The sequence below is a fragment of the Trichomycterus rosablanca genome, chromosome 14, assembly GCF_030014385.1.
Source record: "Trichomycterus rosablanca isolate fTriRos1 chromosome 14, fTriRos1.hap1, whole genome shotgun sequence".
NCBI lineage: Eukaryota > Metazoa > Chordata > Actinopteri > Siluriformes > Trichomycteridae > Trichomycterus > Trichomycterus rosablanca.
The window spans coordinates 7532282-7553741 of NC_086001.1; the positions used below are offsets into that span (position 1 = coordinate 7532282).

General features: G+C 38.7%; 2 protein-coding genes and 2 long non-coding RNA genes across 4 annotated transcripts; 2 read left to right on the forward strand and 2 right to left on the reverse strand.

Annotated features, from left to right (window-relative positions):
* Positions 1-1281: 1281 nt before the first annotated feature.
* Positions 1282-3238, reverse strand: LOC134326759 (uncharacterized). Its single transcript, XR_010014576.1, has 2 exons — positions 2949-3238; positions 1282-1531 (listed from the first exon to the last, which is right to left on the reverse strand). It is a non-coding gene; the product is annotated as an uncharacterized LOC134326759 (long non-coding RNA).
* An 853-nt stretch (positions 3239-4091) lies between these two features.
* LOC134326699 (uncharacterized) lies at positions 4092-17329 on the reverse strand. Its single transcript, XR_010014557.1, has 5 exons — positions 17256-17329; positions 14030-14179; positions 10733-10866; positions 9718-9769; positions 4092-4343 (listed from the first exon to the last, which is right to left on the reverse strand). It is a non-coding gene; the product is annotated as an uncharacterized LOC134326699 (long non-coding RNA).
* LOC134326697 (sulfotransferase 6B1-like) lies at positions 7168-14165 on the forward strand. Its single transcript, XM_063008878.1, has 7 exons — positions 7168-7333; positions 10365-10477; positions 10796-10885; positions 12115-12241; positions 12882-12976; positions 13055-13211; positions 14038-14165. The coding sequence occupies exons 1-7, from the start codon at positions 7168-7170 to the stop codon at positions 14163-14165; spliced, it is 876 nt and encodes a 291-aa protein (XP_062864948.1).
* Positions 17319-20876, forward strand: mpc1 (mitochondrial pyruvate carrier 1). Its single transcript, XM_063008879.1, is given in 4 exon segments — positions 17319-17520; positions 19260-19356; positions 19891-20023; positions 20505-20876. Coding segments are annotated over 4 exon segments (330 nt in total). The 5' UTR covers positions 17319-17445; the 3' UTR covers positions 20530-20876.
* Positions 20877-21460: the final 584 nt, after the last annotated feature.

A 21460-nucleotide genomic window follows, 5' to 3' on the forward strand; every position in this document is an offset into this window, starting at 1 on the left:
AGTCTCATTGCGCATGCTCCGATTCATCTGCGAATGAGAATGGTTTACTTGCTATGATTTGATTGAAGTGATTAAAGTATGACGTTAATATCATTTAACACGTTAATATAAAATGTATATATTTTTCCCACTAGGTTTGGTAGGAATATAATAGATCACCGAGCGCTACAACAACATTCAGTTTAATCTGGTTTGCGTTCATCTCGGATTGTTACCGTAAACTGACTGAATGACTGTGAAGAACCGGCTTTTATCTGCTGCTACATTACACTGCATTTTTGCATAAAGATCTGAAATGAATCCTCACTACAACGTAGGCTTTATTTCCTTGTTATCCTCTGACGTAGTGTGACGTAACTGTCAGCGTGGCTGCTTAAGGATAGATTAGCCGTGTAAACGTGTCAATAGCACCCATCTGAGATACTGAATAAAACCCAACATACTCATACACCATAACTAGTATTATTATTATGAAATAAATATACAATAAAGACGTGTGCACCGTGATTACATTTATTAATCATTATTATTAAAGTTCAAAGGAAGGCGCAAAACAAAAAAAACCGCAGGGAGCTTTACTGCGCATGCGCGACTTTATGGCGTAAGTGCGAATGGCGTAGGACGCGCAAAGTGCGTAACGTCGAATTTACTTCCATATCATTTACACTATTTTCCCCCATAAACATTGCCCCGTTTATGTATGTAATACATACCTTTTTGTAAGTATTAATATTTAATTACTATAAATATTAATTAGATCCAAGAGAAAGTTTAATCAGGGAGATAAATATACACTTCTGCTAGCTTTAACAGTGGCATCGAGGACACAAAACCATGGACTAACATTAAATGTGCCTCGCATTATTTCTTTCTCTCACGATAATTAGGAGTACATATTGCATGTATTTATAGGCATATATATATATATATATATATATATATATATATATATATATATATATATATATACAGTATATATGTGTATATATGCCAGCGTAAATAGCTGTGATTTCTGCCTGATTGGTATGCACTTTTCTAGTAATACCCTGTACTTCTGTACTTTATCAAATAATAAAATGCACTACTACACTTCGTGTCACCATTTCCCCGCAACTACCCATCCTTTTATTTCTCAGTCTGATTGCAAGCACAGTCTCGGGCAGATTTTCGCATTTAAGACCCATTTCATAATGCAAAGAAGCCTTTAAGCATGCTAATGAACCATCGTCACGACTAAAGAATCATTTTTAAAAATGTGTGCAAATCAGGACAACAATCGAGTACAGTTAGGTAAAATGTATATGTACTTTATTTGTGCTTGTAAACAGACACAGACAAAAAGCAGCATGAACAATTACATTAAAGCATAAACATTTACCGCCACAAGCGCAACATGATCGCTGTTCCACCCGCTTGCAACCAACTTAGCTCATCGTTGCCGTTAACAGATGATCATTTATCCAAATAACGCTCCCTGGCATCTTTGCTGTGGTTTGCTCTCATTTCGCCTCTGCTTCTCCAGCTTTCACTGCTACAAAAGAGTAAAAAAAATAGCAATAAGTGTCTAATTGCTGCTACTTTTACTGTATCGCTGACTAAAACAACACATCACATCTGAGACACTGAGCACACGTGACTGAGAGGGCCAATGAGCAACCAGTAATAAGTAGTGGTGTGCGATACTGAAAAATTGGGAATCCGTCCGATACCAAGTAAACATGGGGCCAGCATCACCCATACTTTTTACTTATAAAAGCAGTTTATTTACTTTCATGTAGGGGAGAGCAGTGTGTCATGATTTATGAGCTAAATGGATCATCAGTATGCTATGACCACTACATGATTTTGTGATTTTTTATTTATTTTATTTCTACTGCTAATTAGTTCATCATGTGCACATCAAAACCCAGGACAGCAACATTTTAGACAAATAAAAAAAAGGATCGATTCTGATCAATTCGCCCACACCTGCTATTCAGGCAATACAAATCATCAAAGGAAACATAAATGTAGTGATGAAGCTGGCAAGAAACTAAATCCCACAACAACCCCAAACATGAAGCGTGTTTAACGTTAAATGTAATTACCAAATGTGGCTGTTCAACAAAGTACTGCTTCTAATGTTTTATATTATTAAGTACAGTCAAAAGGCATCGTGTGTAACTGAGGAGGACATACTGCACTTGTTCTAGAGGGATTTTAATCTCAGAAGAATCACAAATACAGCTTTTTTTGGTCACTTTAAGCTCATTCAGTTTGGTTCCAGACTCCATAATATAGTTCTTACAGACACAGAGCTAGCTACTGTAGCAGCTAATAACTAAAAGCTTTCAGGAAGGTAAAACGTTAAATTGTGAAATTGCTTCATGATATTTAGAAAACGAGCTTCGGTGCCGTTGCTGTAAACAAAACCACGTGATTTAGAAAACCGAAGCAAGCCGAACGAAGCGACGCTAAAGATCGGCGGGTGTCGGGTTGCCATGGATACGACAACATTGACCGCTCGGTTTCTGCTGAAGAAGGCTTTTGAATGAATCAGCCATGTAATAATAATAAAACGAACTTAATGTATGTTTAAATACAATAATATGGAATACAGAACATATTGAAATTTGTTCTTAAAGTCGTTTAGTCGGAACCCTGTGGAGTAGCTTGGTAGCTGTATGTGAGTAAACCATTGTGGAGTTCGGAACCAAACTAACCAAACTAAAAGAGCTTGAAATGGCTACAGAGGAATAAATATGATGACGGATTTACAATAAAGACTTTACATTGTGCATTGTGTGTTCAGTACATTAACTATACGAAATACATTACAGCTGTGAGTTAATATCGGCACTTGTTAGCTTAGCCGCTAGTGCTATCTGCTAAGCTAATTGGGGTGATTTCTGTTTTTAAAAGCTCTCCGTATTTATCATTCTCCCTCATATTAATATTGTAACACGTACCTGTTTGTAAGTAGCTGCTCTCAGAAGGGCTGTAGATGAATTCAGATGTTTAAAGCGCTCAGATTTCTTGTTTCTCTAGTCACTTCTGATCATGACTTATCACCACCAAGCGGATAACTCATTCATACCACGTAATTGTACTTATCGGATGAATAAATATGTCCATTTTGAATGTAGACCGAATATATTTGTCCTCGTTCATTTAAACTTAACTATACATGCTGATCTGTTCACATTTAGAAGCACAAAATCAAGAGCAAGTAGCATCAAAACAAACACACGGCATGGCAGCACCACTACGCATGCTCCGATTCACGAAGCTGACCTACGTCACAGGGGTGGTTCGTGAATTTGCGTGGGGGGCGGAAAGTGCGTAAGGGGCGTTGACCTCATTAACACTGTCATTTCCATTCAAATTGCCCCCTATTTCTGTATGTAATACTTAACTATTTGTAAGTATTAGTATTTAATTATTATAATTATTCATTAGTATTAGTATTAATTAATTAGTTTAATTAGTAAATTATTTAATTAGATCCCAGAGAAAGTTTAATCAGGGAGATAAATATACACTTCTGCTAGCTTTAAAAGTGGCATCAAGGACACACCACCATGGACCAACATTAAATGTGGTTTGGATTATTTCTTTTTCTGACGATAATTAGGACTACATATTGCATGTATTTATAGGCGTATATTTCTGCCTGATTGGTATGCACATTTCCAGTAATACCCTGTACTTAATCAAATAATAAAACATACTAATACACTTCGTGGCAACATTTCCCTGCAACTACCCATTTTTTCATTTCTCAGACTGATGCCGAAACAAGAATACATTCCCTAAACTGTTTACCACAAATGCAGAAGCATAAAATATTCTAGAATTGCTTTTTAACACGTTCAAGCATCGGGTGTAGCTGAATCACCTCTACTCTACAACAATAAAGAGGATTGTCCGCATGTTTTTTCCCCCTGGGGAATGTAACGCAGAAAGCTCGTTTAGTTCACTGCAAGTGCTCGTATGCCAACCATCCAGCTGTTACACCACAAAGAGAAATGTAAAAGTTACTTAGTGTTATAAGATGTGTTTAAAATGTGCATTTTCAGTTAACAGGAAAAAAGTAAGAAAATATGCTGGGCAACAATTTTATTATTGAAAATACAATCATGTCGTCTAGATATAACAACCTACATCGTCACTGTACTTGCAGAAACCACGGCACAATATCAGCATTACCTTTGGTAGTCCAATTTGCTTATCACCCATCTTTCTTTGTCGGTGTTGGTTTGAACCAAAAAAGCTCGGCCAAAAGATCCTTCACCTGTTATCTTCAGGATGGAGTACCGATCCATTAGCGGACAGCAATGCAGCCCAAAAGCTTCTTCACCTCCCTGGTGAAAAAAGTACTTAGGTATACTAATCTTCAATATGCTACAATGCACTAAAGTATATTAATGTCACACTAATGATCAATACACATACATAAAAAGTGCTAAAATGGAACAACTATTGTTGTACTTGTTATACTTTAGTTGTACAAAAATAATACAAAAACTCAATTATTGAGTTAAAGAGAGGCTTTATTGTCATTTCAGCTATATACAGTGTATCACAAAAGTGAGTACACCCCTCACATTTCTGCAAATATTTCATTATATCTTTTCATGGGACAACACTATAGACATGAAACTTGGATATAACTTAGAGTAGTCAGTGTACAACTTGTATAGCAGTGTAGATTTACTGTCTTCTGAAAATAACTCAACACACAGCCATTAATGTCTAAATAGCTGGCAACATAAGTGAGTACACCCCACAGTGAACATGTCCAAATTGTGCCCAAATGTGTCGTTGTCCCTCCCTGGTGTCATGTGTCAAGGTCCCAGGTGTAAATGGGGAGCAGGGCTGTTAAATTTGGTGTTTTGGGTACAATTCTCTCATACTGGCCACTGGATATTCAACATGGCACCTCATGGCAAAGAACTCTCTGAGGATGTGAGAAATATAATTGTTGCTCTCCACAAAGAGGGCCTGGGCTATAAGAAGATTGCTAACACCCTGAAACTGAGCTACAGCATGGTGGCCAAGGTCATACAGCGGTTTTCCAGGACAGGTTCCACTCGGAACAGGCTTCGCCAGGGTCGACCAAAGAAGTTGAGTCCACGTGTTCGGCGTCATATCCAGAGGTTGGCTTTAAAAGATAGACACATGAGTGCTGCCAGCATTACTGCAGAGGTTGAAGATGTGGGAGGTCAGCCTGTCAGTGCTCAGACCATACGCCGCACACTGCATCAACTCGGTCTGCATGGTCGTCATCCCAGAAGGAAGCTGACGCACAAGAAAGCCCGCAAACAGTTTGCTGAAGACAAGCAGTCCAAGAACATGGATTACTGGAATGCCCTGTGGTCTGACGAGACCAAGATAAACTTGTTTGGCTCAGATGGTGTCCAGCATGTGTGGCGGCGCCCTGGTGAGAAGTACCAAGACAACTGTATCTTGCCTACAGTCAAGCATGGTGGTGGTAGCATCATAGTCTTGGGCTGCATGAGTGTTGCTGGCACTGGGGAGCTGCAGTTCATTGAGGGAAACATGAATTCCAACATGTACTGTGACATTCTGAAACAGAGCATGATCCCCTCCCTTCGAAAACTGGGCCTCATGGCAGTTTTCCAACACGATAACGACCCCAAACACAACCTCTAAGATGACAACTGCCTTGCTGAGGAAGCTGAAGGTAAAGGTGATGGACTAAACCCAATTGAGCACCTGTGGCGCATCCTCAAGTGGAAGGTGGAGGAGTTCAAGGTGTCTAACATCCACCAGCTCCGTGATGTCATCATGGAGGAGTGGAAGAGGATTCCAGTAGCAACCTGTGCAGCTCTGGTGAATTCCATGCCCAGGAGGGTTAAGGCAGTGCTGGATAATAATGGTGGTCACACAAAATATTGACACTTTGGGCACAATTTGGACATGTTCACTGTGGGGTGTACTCACTTATGTTGCCAGCCATTTAGACATTAATGGCTGTGTGTTGAGTTATTTTCAGAAGACAGTAAATCTACACTGCTATACAAGTTGTACACTGACTACTCTAAGTTATATCCAAGTTTCATGTCTATAGTGTTGTCCCATGAAAAGATATAATAAAATATTTGCAGAAATGTGAGGGGTGTACTCACTTTTGTGATACACTGTACACATACATATTGAAAGGACACAACGTTCCTCCAGAATCAGTTTATTCTGCCTCTGTCCTAACTTTTTTGAATGTGTTGCAAAATTCTAGATGTGTTTATATTTACAAAATACAATCATTTTTGGGGCAAGTCATTTCTTTGTACTTTTGTAAACTAAATAAAAGGATTAAAATAATTTAAAAATCATATAAATTTGTTTTTGTTTTTATGGTATATCATTTTTACTGCATGGTCAGTCTTCATTAAAGCAAAGCATTGAAAGCAATGGCTATTAAAAAGACCATATATAAAAGGTCTTTGCCCCACATAAACTGTGTTTTATGTAGCACTGGTTGTGTTTTGGTAACTGGAGGTAAAGCAAGAAAGGAGATTCTGTTTATGGTCATGACTAGCAACATTGTAATCCCAGTCTTCAGCAAGTGACGAACTAAAAGAATAAAAATGGGTACTGTCCTGTGAGGCATCTTCACCTTAGGATCAGCATGAAACTGATTCTCAGTGCCCTTTCTGTGTTTTATTATCAACAGGGAAATCAGAACTGCTGAAAACAGTACAAACTGATAAGTCTTAGACACATAGGGCTTCTTAATTGTTTGTTTCCATATTGGCCTGATTTCCACTCAATCTGGCCATTCCATTTCAAAGCAAAGCTATGTGTTGGAACTGAAGAGGCGTATGGCTTAGGCTAAAGATCCTACCGTGAGTGTTTTTACTCTGGCTTGGCCCCTGAATTTTTTAGGAAGCATTTTATCAGTCAATCAATCACTGTCACGAACAGGAAACCAGCCTTTCCAGTTACCAGAAACCTCCTAGGTTTCATTCATGCAGGGTAGGAGGGATTTGCTTTGCTCTATGTCCTCCACCTCTGACTACACACCCAGACACAGAGGCCCCGGTATTCACACACCTCCTCACGAAGAGCGCTGAAGTTCATCTGAAGTCCAGCTGCATCCACCAAGAGAAAGAGATGGAAACCCAAGGAGATGCAACCACTCACTTTATTTTATCAGACAAGCATATGGCCAATCTTGATCTGACCAAGAACATGAAGGACGAGGAGAAGCTATACAGGTATAAGGGGGTTCTCTATCCTCTCATTATAAGCCCGGAGGAAAACCTCAGAGCTCTTGAGAACTTGGAGGCACGGAGTGAAGATATCATGCTGGTGGCCTATCCAAAATGTGGTAAGTGCAAACAAAACAAGAACCCCTGAAAGGCAAAGTTGTTTAATGGGAAATCCAAATGTAAGAGATGATAGACATGGGATGTAGTGTGATTTGCATGAGATTTTACATTTCCTAGAATTATTAAGATGCTTCAGTCACATTCCAGATTAAAAGCATAAATCCTGGAAGAGAACTGAATTTTGTCAATGTAATGAACTGTGTATCGCCTTTAGAATTGTACTTGAGAGGCATGACATGACATCAATTTATTTCTGTTAAAGGTTCAAATTTCAGGTGGTGCTATTGCCTGAACATACAGTGTATCACAAAAGTGAGTACACCCCTCACATTTCTGCAGATATTGAAGTATATCTTTTCATGGGACAACACTGACAAAATGACACTTTGACACAATGAAAAGTAGTCTGTGTGCAGCTTATATAACAGTGTAAATTTATTCTTCCCTCAAAATAACTCAATATACAGCCATTAATGTCTAAACCACCGGCAACAAAAGTGAGTACACCCCTAAGAGACTACACCCCTAAATGTCCAAATTGAGCACTGCTTGTCATTTTCCCTCCAAAATGTCATGTGATTTGTTAGTGTTACTAGGTCTCAGGTGTGCATAGGGAGCAGGTGTGTTCAATTTAGTAGTACAGCTCTCACATTCTCTCATACTGGTCACTGAAAGTTCCAACATGGCACCTCATGGCAAAGAACTCTCTGAGGATCTTAAAAGACGAATTGTTGCGCTACATAAAGATGGCCAAGGCTACAAGAAGATTGCCAACACCCTGAAACTGAGCTGCAGCACAGTGGCCAAGATCATCCAGCGTTTTAAAAGAGCAGGGTCCACTCAGAACAGACCTCGCGTTGGTCGTCCAAAGAAGCTGAGTGCACGTGCTCAGCGTCACATCCAACTGCTGTCTTTGAAAGATAGGCGCAGGAGTGCTGTCAGCATTGCTGCAGAGATTGAAAAGGTGGGGGGTCAGCCTGTCAGTGCTCAGACCATACGCCGCACACTACATCAAATTGGTCTGCATGGCTGTCACCCCAGAAGGAAGCCTCTTCTGAAGTCTCTACACAAGAAAGCCCACAAACAGTTTGCTGAAGACATGTCAACAAAGGACATGGATTACTGGAACCATGTCCTATGGTCTGATGAGACCAAGATTAATTTGTTTGGTTCAGATGGTCTCAGGCATGTGTGGCGGCAATCAGGTGAGGAGTACAAAGAAAAGTGTGTCATGCCTACAGTCAAGCATGGTGGTGGGAATGCCATGGTCTGGGGCTGCATGAGTGCAGCAGGTGTTGGGGAGTTACATTTCATTGAGGGACACATGAACTCCAATATGTACTGTGAAATACTGAAGCAGAGCATGATCCCCTCCCTCCGGAAACTGGGTCGCAGGGCAGTGTTCCAGCATGATAATGACCCCAAACACACCTCTAAGACGACCACTGCTTTATTGAAGAGGCTGAGGGTAAAGGTGATGGACTGGCCAAGCATGTCTCCAGACCTAAACCCAATAGAACATCTTTGGGGCATCCTCAAGCGGAAGGTGGAGGAGCGCAAAGTCTCGAATATCCGCCAGCTCCGTGATGTCGTCATGGAGGAGTGGAAAAGCATTCCAGTGGCAACCTGTGAAGCTCTGGTAAACTCCATGCCCAGGAGAGTTAAGGCAGTTCTGGGAAATAATGGTGGCCACACAAAATATTGACACTTCAGGAACTTTCACTAAGGGGTGTACTCACTTTTGTTGCCGGTGGTTTAGACATTAATGGCTGTATATTGAGTTATTTTGAGGGAAGAATAAATTTACACTGTTATATAAGCTGCACACAGACTACTTTTCATTGTGTCAAAGTGTCATTTTGTCAGTGTTGTCCCATGAAAAGATATACTTCAATATCTGCAGAAATGTGAGGGGTGTACTCACTTTTGTGATACACTGTACATGCAAACAAAATTTTTCTGGATCATCCATAAACTTGAGGAATGTAATCCCTCTGCTCCATTTGTCGGCAGCTTAGAGTGCAGAGATCACGGATTAGAGCCAAAAAAATCTCAAATGAAATGTAGGGCCCCTCTCCACATGGTATGTCATAAAGGTGTCCCTTGAATACAAGGCCCCTTAGATATACAGAGCCTTTTAACCTTCCCCCCTCAGTGGAAGATGAGGACCCTCTTTAAACCTAACACATGTCATGCCTACATTATCTTCCACCCCAAAGCACAGTCTGCAGGCTAGTAAATGTTTATCCTTTTGTGGGGATGTTAGCCCTTTTACTTATATGCTGTTTGATCTTCATTACTGTACACAGTACAGCTGCTTGGACAGCTTGCACTCAATGACCTGAGAAAATAAAAAAAATGGCTCGGTGGGTAGCACTCTCACCTCACAGCAGGAAGGTCCTGGGTTCGATTAGGTGGAGCGATCAGGGTCCTTTCTGTGTGGAGTCCAAAGACATGTATATGGATTAACTGGAGATATTAAATCACCTTAGTGATTTTCACCCTGTGATGGACTGACGACCACACGATAGGGTGTTTTCTACCTTTCGCCCAGTGAATTTGACCCACCGTGACCCTGACCAGGATAAAGCAGTTGTAAAACAGACAATGAATGAATGAATTTTTAGGAATGTTAGAGAAATTCTTCTTGAGTGCTGGTTTGCATTATTCTATCCGGGTCCTTTCTGTGTGGAGTTTGCATGTTCTCCCAGTGTCTGTGTGGGTTTCCTTTGGTTTGCTCTGGTTTCCTCCTACAGTCCGAAGACGTGCAGTCGGATTAACTGGAGCTACAAAATCACCTTAGTGATTTTCGCCCTGTGATGGACTGGTTTTCTGGACTGGATAAAAAGGTTTTCTACCTTTCGCCCAGGGCATTTGACCCACCATGACCCTGGCCAGGATAAAACAGACAATGAATGAATTAATGTTTAGGAATGTTAGAGAAGGTCTTCTCGAGTGCTGGTTTGCATTATCCAATGTCAATCGTTAACTGAATAAATTAAGATTATTTAATCTTTCAAATTGTTCCAGGGTTCAACTGGATGGTTGCAGTGCTGGGCAAAATCATATCTGCTGCCACAAGCAAGAAAGTAGAATTCCAGTTTCCACCTCTCATTGAATTCTATGGACCAGTGAGGCAACAGGTAAGAAAAATGTCACTGCTGACTAACAGTTGTAATAGATGGACAGTTTGACTGCACTTTTTAATTAACGTAGTAACACTATTCATACTTATATAAACACAGAGAAGTTACCAGCTATAGTCAATCAGTTACTAATGAGGAATTAGGAGGCCAAGCAACATAACATGTTGGTACATTTTGGCTTATGTTCTCAAAATGTGTTTTATAAAAAGAAGGGAAAAAAAAGACATGAATTATGTGTATGTAAACTTCTACCTTCAACATTTGGAACACCAGACATGTTTGCTCCTCGTCCATCTTCATATTTCTGTTTTACAGTCCCTTCAGCAGGTCCCATCTCCAAGACTACTGGGAACCCACTTGCATCCTGATAACATTCCAGCTTCTTTCTACAATAACAAAAGCAAGGTTTGTGCTTACACATTCATTAGAGGTAAAAAGACTTATTATAAATAAGATTATATGCAGGAATCTTAGACTCCTTTTGCAGTGTTAAGGCAATAAGATAACAATCATTTCCTGAACAGAATAAACCAGGTAGGGGACAACAGACCTGTATGAGTACATTCTTTTTCATTACTGAGATAAAGGGTTTCAGTCACACCCACTAGAGGTACAGTACTGTGCAAAGGGTGAGTGCAAATGGTGGTTAGAGATTTGATTTCGATTTCTCTTTCGTCGTTTACTTTGCATGACTGATAGATAAATGGAATGCTTTTGTTTGTGATATATACATATACACATGTACAGTACAATAAACTGTTTTTCTGCATATACCAGTTTTAAAGCTGGGGTCAGAGCACAAGGGCAGTGGCTTAAGGGCCTTGCTTAGTGGCTTAAACACACAACCTTCCAGTTGGTAACCCACAGTTATACCCATTAGACTTCCATTGTCCTAATATAATACACTTTTTAACATCAATAATGTAAAATAATGAACATGCCTCCAACTTTGTGGCAGGATTTTGTAAAAGGCCATTTCCTCTTCCAATATGACAGTGACCATAAGTATCCAGAAAGACATGGTCAGACAATTTCCAGTGGCCTGCCTGACTGCAACCTCATGAAACACCTTTGAGATGAAAAATAATGGCATTTTGTAAAACATCAGTGTCTGGACTAACAAATGCTCTCTCTATATGAATAGGCAAAAACATAGTCCAATATTTGGTGGAAAGCACTCCCAGAGAGTAAAAACTGTAATACACTAAATGGCCAAAAGTATTTGAACATGACCTTGTTGGACATCCCATTTAAAAAACTAATGGTATCACAATATAGTGACCTCTACATGATCTAGAAGACTTTTTCTCATGAGACTGTATGTCTGTGGGAATTTGTGGCCATTCATTAGAAAGAGCATTCGTATGGCTTGGCACTGGGCACTGGTGATGCACAAGAAACTCTTAACCAATTCTCAGATGACTTTGAGCAGGTGGATTTGATTCTACTCATAAGAAATTCGTTTAAATTAATACATGTGCTGCCATTGTGCCATCTACTGTATAATAAATAAAGTCAAATGTTAAGAAAATGCTTTCAACGTTTTACTGAAATTGTTCTGATTCTTCACTAGGTTCTTAGATTAATTACATAGTAAATTTGTATTTCTGTTTTGTTCTTGTTCTTTATTTTAGATGCTGGTAGTTTTCCGCAACCCAAAAGACACCATGGTGTCATATTATCACTTCTCCAATAAAAATCCGGTTTTGCCAACTGCACAGTCCTGGGATCACTTTTACACAGACTTCATGAGTGGCCAAGGTACACGAACAGCATTTTTAGCCCTAACTTTTTTTACATATATGATAGTCACAACCTGCGAAAATGTATTTATTTATTAGGATTTTAACGTCATGTTTTACACACTTTGTTTACATTCATGACAGGACAGGTAATCACTGGTTACACAAGATTCATCAGTTCAAGTTTAAAGTCAAACACAGTCATGGACAATTTTGTATCTCTGGTTCACCTGACTGCACACGGAGAACATGCAAACTCAACACAGAAAGAACCCAGATTGCTCCACCTGGGAATCTAACCCAGGGCCTTCTTGCTGTGAGTCGACAGTGCTACCCACCAAACCACTGTACTGCCCCAACCTGGGAAGAAGTATATCAAAGTGTATATCTAAAAAAATGGAAAGTTGGCAGTCATTGTCATGCTCATATGTTTCCAACATATCATTACCAAAAAGCACAGCGTGGATGGTATTTCCATTTCCATAAGCCTTAGACTTCTGTCATCAGATTGCTTAGAAATGGTTCCAAGTGACATTCCTGACCAATCTGTGCTTTCGTTTCTGTGATCTGTAAAAAGCTAAACCTAAATTTTTCCATTGCAATTGTTCTGTCAAACTTTTTATTTCTCTGACCCACATATTATGTACGTTTTTGATCAGTTCCATGGGGCTCCTACTTCGACCATGCGCTCGCCTGGGAGAAGCGTATCGATGACCCGAATGTCATGATCATCACATTTGAAGAACTTAAGCAGGTTTGTTACTTACATTTACTTATCAATACATCTTGTGTGTGAAACCTTTGAAGGAACCTATCTTTTCTTATCCAATAGAACCTCAGTGAAGGTGTTCGGAGGGTGGCAGATTTCTTCGGCTTCACATTAACCGATGACCAGATTCAGACCATCACTGAAAACAGCACCTTTGATGCGATGAAAAAAGGCTCAAAGGAATCCCATGGCCAGATAGGAAATATCTTTTTCAGGAAAGGTGGGTAACAATCTCTAATTTGGTTAAAGCCGTATTCAGATGGTTTGAGTTTTATTTGTGGGGATGAGGGGAATATCACTGGGAGGCTTGGGATCCCAGTTTAATAATGTATTCTTGGCTGAATACTGAACACACTGTGTACATTAGAATACTTGTTTAACAAAAACTATATATCAAGTGGTGGTTTCAAACACAATACATTTGTCTTGCATTCTTAATGATTTAATCTTTTTTTAAGTTTTACCACCACTTTATCCTGGTCAGGGTCATAGCAGGTCTGGTTTCTCTGGAATCACTAGGCCCAATGCAGTAAAATGCACCCAAGAAGGATGGGCCCTGCTGAGTTTGGTTCCTCTCAAGGTTTCTTCCTGTTTTTTTTAGGGAGTTTTTCCTTGCCACAGTCGCCCTTGGCTTGCTCAACAGGGGTTTTTGTATCTGTTGGTCCTGGATTTTGTAAAGTTGCTTTGAGACAATGTCTATTGTAAAAAGCGCTATATAAATAAAGTTGACTTGACTTGACTTGACTAAAATGCCGAGAGAGGTGCAGCAGTCAACTGTGGTAGCCCACTACCACTCAGGGTAGATTCAGGGTTTGAATCCCCAAGCAATGCTGTCGAACTGTTGGGCATCTACAAACAGATATGACTGGCTATGTCTGACAAGGGATGGCCAAGGCCCTGCCATGGATCAGGATCCTATCCAGGGTGTGTTACTTGTTGCACCCAGTGATTCCAGAGAAACTGGACCCATGGAAATTCATGTTCATTTTAAGTGTAAACTACAGACTACAAACTTCAGCTGTAGCCTATGTTTATTACCCTTTAAGGTGAAGTTGGTGACTGGAGAAACCACTTCAGTCAGGCCCAGAGTGAAGAAATGGATGCTGCGTTTGAGAAGTATCTTCGAGGGACGAAACTCGGAGCCAGACTAAATTATGACGTGTATTGCAAGTGAACAGACGCCTGGTACTGAAACAGCAGGAAATAATACAGTAAATAAGAGACATCAGGAAATACAACAGCTCATCTTTTGCAATGATTAAGCATAATGATGTAAAATTTACACTTCAGGACTAATTGCCAGTGTGTGCCAGTTCAGGGTATTATATAATTGTATAATTTGCAATTATAAGTATGGATAACTACAGTGGATTTACAAATTTACTATAGTGATTTACAAATGACACACTATTTGATGTAATATTTTATGTTTTATATAACTTAACATTACACAGATGTTCAAGAATATTTTGCTTGTACATCTGATCAAATAATTTAGTCCCGAACATCTTGTTTCTCTGAAACTTTTTGTACCACGGGACAGTGGTAGCCTAATAAGTAGAGCTTTGGGCTATCAACCGGAAGATTGGCGGTTCAAATCCAGGCTCTGCTAAGCATCCACTGTTGGGTCCTTGAGCAAGGCCCTTAACCCTGTCTGCTCCAGGGGCGCCGTAAGGTGGCTGACCCTGCGCTCTGACCCCAGCTTCCAAACAAGCTGGGATATGCGAAGAAAGAATTTCATTGTACTGTACATCTGTATACAGTATGTATATGACAAATAAAGGATATCTTGTTCTTCTGTACTCTGTTGTTATAATCAGCATAACAAAGAAAGAAAAGTTGAATCTATATAATAAAATCCATAGAAATGTCAGAATTTCTTACTATTTGTATGTTCTCTCTTTTGCTGATGCTAATAACAGCATATGTTCGATCTGCTCCACAAGTTTGTGATAATCCATATTATCCAGGCATGAATTTACACTATTACAAAAAGCATGCTGTGACGGTACAGAGTGCTTGGTTTTTTCTGTCTTCAGTTGCCTTTATAAATGCTCACTGGCGTATTAGGGTCACTTAAAAAATACATATTTGAAAGTTTAAATTTCGAGAAGAATCAAAGTAATTTTTTTCAAAGTATTCACAGGTAACTGGTAGTGGTGTGCGATACTGCAAAATTTGGTATCGATCCGATACCAAGTAAATACAGAGTCAGTAACGCACATACCGATACTTTTTAATAATTAAGGTAGCTGCATCATCAAATTGCAAAATCTGAATGAATTTTCATGATCTTTAAGTGTATTATTGTAATACATAAATTTTTTGTAAGTAGTTGCTCTCAGTAGGGTTGTAGATAAAATCAGTTTTTTACTTTCTCACAATGTTACCATCATGGCGTATTACCACCAAGCTAACTCATACCACATAGTTGTGTTTGCTGGGTGAATAAATTTGTAAATTTTTTATAGTGACCGAATATACGTGTCCTTGTTAATTTAAAATAAAAATCTATGCTATTCTGTTTACATTTATAAGCACAAAGTCAAAAGAAAAGAGCTCTCAATCACCAAAACACAAACACACAGAATAAGAGCCTCACTACGCATGCTCCGATTCATTTGCGTAGAATGCGCAAAGTGCGTAAGGTGCGTCCGTACTTTACGTACGTATAGTTTACACTATTATTTTCATAAATTGCACCTATTTCTGTATCTGCAAAGCAAAGTATTCAAAAACTTACAATATTCCAATGCCTACCAATGTACTGATGTCTGTTAGGAGTTTAACAACTTAACAACGTGACGATACCACAACATAACACAGCAGAGCAGGAGGGGAGGAGCGAGGTGAGCATGTAAGATGTGAGAGGAGCTGCTACAGTCTGTACAGACATGATCTTTACTTTTGACGAAACGGGAGAAATGTGCTGAATGAAGCGGAGAAAAAGTACAACTAAAGTATCGATCCCATCACACTAGTATTGATCCAATACCAATACCAACGTTGGTATCGATAATATCGATATTTGGATCGATCCGCCCACCACCACTAACTGGATGACCACAGTGACGCGCATTGGAGGTTGCCCTCAGCGCCTGCATGCCAGGTATTGAGACCCGTTCTTTTCTGAACTGACAAGCCTACGAGTTTCTTTGGCCATAATATTTCGACTTTATTCTTGAAATTGAAACTTAAAAATAATATTAGTTTTTTTTACAGTGGCGCTAATACTCTGCTGCTATAAAAAAAATATCCTATGCTGCTAACTGCATATCAGAATGTGCTTTTCTACCTCACGTACCATTTACTCAGTACCATGCACTGACCAACACCTGTCTCTAGTCTTATCTCCCTTAATTACTTTTTAGATTAGAAATGTTATTTTAGGCCTTTTTGTATTTATTGTCCTGTTGTTTATCTGCACTGTGTACTGTATTGTCTTGCACTTTTTGTTCTATGTTGCACCCTGGTCCTGGAGGAACGTTGTTTCGTTTCAATATGTACTTGTATATAGCTGAAATTACACACCCTGGTCCTGGAGGAACATTGTTTCGTTTCAATATGTACTTGTATATAGCTGAAATTACAATAAAGCCTCTCTTGACTCTCTTAATATGCAGTCGTAGGTTCAGATTAGGAGACTGTAGAGAAAAGTCCTTGATATTATTAAAACATCCTTGGCCATAAATATGTGGATACCCCTCCTAATTATTGAGTTTATGTGTTTAAGGCACATTCCTAACTAGTGTAATAAAAAATCATTATATTTAATAAAGGGCAGTGATAGCTCAGTGGTTAAGGTACTGGACTAGTAAACAGAAGGTTGCCGGTTCAAGCCCCACCACCACCAAGTTGCCAGTGTTGGGTCCCTGAGCAAGGCCCTTAACCCTCAATTGCTCATTGTGTAAGTCGCTTTGGATAAAAAGCATCTGCTAAATGCTGAAAATGTAAATGTAAATGACATGCATCCACATTGAAAACAGATTAGGAAATGCAGTATTGTTATTTAGTGTATTACTTTCATAGCCTGTTGGTTACGGACAAATCCCAACACAACCCTGATGGTTAAAGTGCTTATTAAAGATGAATAAATAATAATCAAGGAATTATTAAAATGCTACACTTAGGATCAGATGTCTCCAGCTGGCAGCTGTACAGGTGCCACATAGTTCTAGAGACTTGAGGTACAGATTTCAAATTCAAATTAATCAGAAATCTCTGAAATCTCAAGATCTTTATAAGTATTTGGAATCAACAGTACCTGCTATATGGACGCTGACGTGGACTCTTATTTTGACATGGATAATATAACATGCAGCAGCAGCAGACTGTAGGCGGCTGCAGACAGAGAGAAGCAGATTTGCCCTCTACTGTACCACCAGCTTCCTGTCTTAGTAACATATAAGCCCTGCAATTTTAAACAGTTAATATATATCAAATCTGCTGTAATAATGGCCGGTACCTTAGCAAGAAAAGCTGTGGACCATCTCCGCAGTAAAGAGTTCAGAGATTATCTCATGAGGTAAGTATGATAGCGTGTGTTTGTTTTAAGCTAGCTAGCGGTGCAAGGTGCTTTTTCTACACATTAGTACTATGTTAACTTTCTGTCTGTCTGCGTAAATTTGGCTTGTTTTTGGAGTCCAAAAATACTAACATTAATTATAGCCGTGCTAAATTCACTATAGATATAACCGCTCTGACTGAAGTCCAGTTTGTCCCAAGTGAAGGACAAGCTATGGCCGTATCTCAAACCGTTTCCACTGCCCTGATTTAAGTACACTACGTATGACATGAAGAAATGACTCAGAAAGCCTGCCTAGTGCACTACGTAGCCGAATCGGTGCTCATTTGGCATACAGACTATAACCTCTGTTTACTTTTTGGCCAGACGCTTGAAAACTGGTGTAAATAATTTTCTTGGTATTTTAATCATAAATATCTAACCTGATTTTTTTTTACCTCATAGGAAGGAAGATAGTTTTAGTGTAATTCAAATGATTTTTTACCAAAAACAACCCTTTTATATAAACATGGCACTTTTTACAATATTATACAGATTGCTTTTGTACTTGTTTTAGATTTTACTTTTAATAATGTTCAGTAATTTGGCTTTTTTATGTATTTCCTTAATTGTACTAAGGCAAAACCCACCTTTTATTGTTTGTATTTTTAGAAGAGTTGCCAGGGTATTGCATTATATCAAAGATAAAGTATTAGATCAGTAGTCATAGAACTGTAATAATCTGTTGTAACCTGTGACCAGATCACAACTGTAATGTTATTTGCATTAACATACACCCTCTTGTTTTTTTGTAATGTCATTCATTTATAAATAATATAAATAATTAACCAAAAGTACAAGTGTGCAACAGAAAAATGCTAAAAACTGTTTTTTCTTATCTTTTTCTTAATCATTATTCCACTGCCTGTTGGACCTTCAACATCATCAGCACAGTAAGTCTTAACTTCTTTATTAAAGCGTTTTTGATCTCAATATGTGTTGTTCCTATTTATTATTTATTGGCTCAAATGAATCCAGTGAATTGAGTAATATTATCAATGGACTATGCGGTTCTCTATGGGACTTTGCCACTGACAAGTGAAATGATGCAGCCATCTAGTGTGGGGGGAGGTTGGGGGGGGTGCTACAAGTGGTAAGAGAATTGCAAAAGGGGAATTGACAATGATTAGATTGGGTGAGCTATGGGAAGAAATGCAGAAAAGGTAGACCATGGGACATTTTGCAATTTGTTTTATCAGTATGAGCTTTTACTGGGCAACTCTTTTGTAATGGGTATTGTGATGTAACACCCTGGTTGTATGTGGTATATGGTTAAGATACAGCTCTAGACACATCTGTAACTAATCAATAACTAAAGCAAACTGGATGCTATTTGATCACAGCAAGTTGGAGTGCCACAGCAAGGATCTATATAATTATGTACATAGGACATTTCGGTATGGGTGATGAAGTGTAGATTGATGTGTAAAAGTGGCTGTTAAATCTATTCAAAATCAAACCCTCAACACACTAAAATGTGCAAAAAAAGTACAGGGGTCTTAGTACTTTCTGAATCGACAGCTTTGGTTATGTATTCTGTCATGTCTGTCTCTTCACAAGATCTTAATTATTAGATGTAATCTTGTCTATAATGTGGAACATATTGGTTCTTGTCTGAGCCATGTTTAATAACCTGAAGCACATTGAAGCATTGATTTAAATGTACTGTACTGTGAATAATATTTAATGTATTATTTCTTCTAGCATTTTTGGGGTCCAGTAGCAAACTGGGGGCTGCCCATTGCTGCTATCAGTGACATGAAGAAAAGTCCTGATATTATCAGTGGACGAATGACCTTTGGTAAGTGCAAATTCACTCAGCTGGGTTAAATTTTAGTGAATGTGAAATATGATGCCCTACCTCATGCTCCTGTGATTTTGTTTGTTGATGGAAATAGGCGTCTCAATCTTCATCCAATCAGAGCTTTCAGACAGGGCTTTTGTCATTTCTTGGAAACTGGATATAACGGAAACTTGTCTGGCCTTATTCATCTTGACCACTTACTTAGGAATCAAGTTTATAATTATAAGCTTATCATAGGCAATGTTTACCATGTTCGTCCCTGGTGAAATTTTTCTGTACTGATATTTAAACCATTACTAAACAGTGCTTTGTAAATCCACTTTATTCTGTATATAAATAAAAATGCATGTTTTTCCCACTTGAAGTTTGGGGTAAAGGTTTGTTAATATCCATCACAATTTCATTAAATCTTATGTACTTTAAAATGAAAACACATCCCTATTTATATACCTTGCTACACAATTATATATAAGAAATAAATAAATAAGAAAGCCTTTTAGAGTATTAATGTGTTTTTATGGATTTTCATAGCTCTCACCTGCTACTCGCTGCTGTTCATGAGATTTGCCTACAAGGTACAGCCAAGGAACTGGCTTCTCTTTGCCTGTCATTTCACCAATGAGGGGGCACAGCTAGTTCAGGGAGGACGACTCATTAAGTACAAGTAAGACGCAACTAATTACCTTATATCAGAAGCAGTGTAGTTGCAAGCTGGCCAGTTGTTTTGTGGACGGAAACTAGGGTAGAACACATCTTAATAAACAAGCAAGATAAATGGACTTTTACTGTGTATGCATAATTATTTTAGGCAACAGCACATTATGATAAATGCAGCACACCAGCCCTGAAACTTCTATTTAAAGGTGTATAGAAAAATCATGCATTTAAATCTCAAATAAGAGATTACAGTTAGTGAACAGTGCAGGAAAAAACTGTTTTAGGTTCTCATACAAAAATGTAATGTAAGACTATGACATAAGGAAACACAACAAACACTTTTAAAATCATTACATTTTAAAGAGAAAGGTTATGCAACACCTATATTGACTTTAGAGAGAAATTAACCAATTTAACCAAATTAACCATTTAATTAGAAGTGGTGTCCACATCGTTTGTGTGTAATTTTGTCTGATTTTTCTCTGCAGCTTGGAGAAGAAAGTGGCTAAATGATGAGCATCCATAAAGCGTCAACATTTCTTTGATCGATACACACGGTTGAGATTCCTGCTATTTGTAGAACAGACAGTGTGTGTTTTCTTTAGGTCCGATTACTAATTCAAACACAACCAACCTTCTACACTGAATGAATAATGTTGTAACATTTATACTGTACAGCTGTTCTGAATACATTGAAATAAACTAAACAGTATGTCAAATGAGTCACAGATTTTGGAGGACTGATAAACAAAGTTTTCCATTTTTTAATGGTACATCAGTATAGTAATTTAGACATGGTTAAGGAGGGGTTCGAAAAATAACCTCAGATTATGTGAATAAAAAAAAGTTTTTAAAACTGACATGTTGCCTTTGTCACTTTATTCTTTCGGCTGCTGTCGTATTCAGATGTCGCCACAGTGGATCATTATGGTCTGACAAACCAGACTTGTCACAGTTTTTATCTCTGATGATTTTTCTGATGCAACCATATTATTTTCATCCAGGTTAGGGGCTGTAACTGAATATTTAAACAGGCTGAGTGGTAGAACATGATTGAAGACAACAATTGAAGATGGAAAATGGAAAGATAGGATACAAAGTGTACTGCTTGGCCACTGGGTGGCACGGTAGACCATTGTAATACACTGGGTGACGCGAGTCCATGTTCATGGTGTATCATATGAAAACATTAAGGCTTAGTGTAACTGGTCTAGTTTGTTTATTAGGTTTTTAATGTCATGTTTTACACATTTGGTTACATTCATGACAGAAATGGTAGTTACTCAAGGTTTATCAGTTCACAAGGTTATATCGAACAGTCTTGGACAATTTAGTATCTCCAATTCACCTCACTTGCATGTCTTTGGACTGTGGAGGAAACCCACACGGACAATGCAAATTCCACACAGAAAGGACACGGACCGCCCCACCTGGGTATCGAACC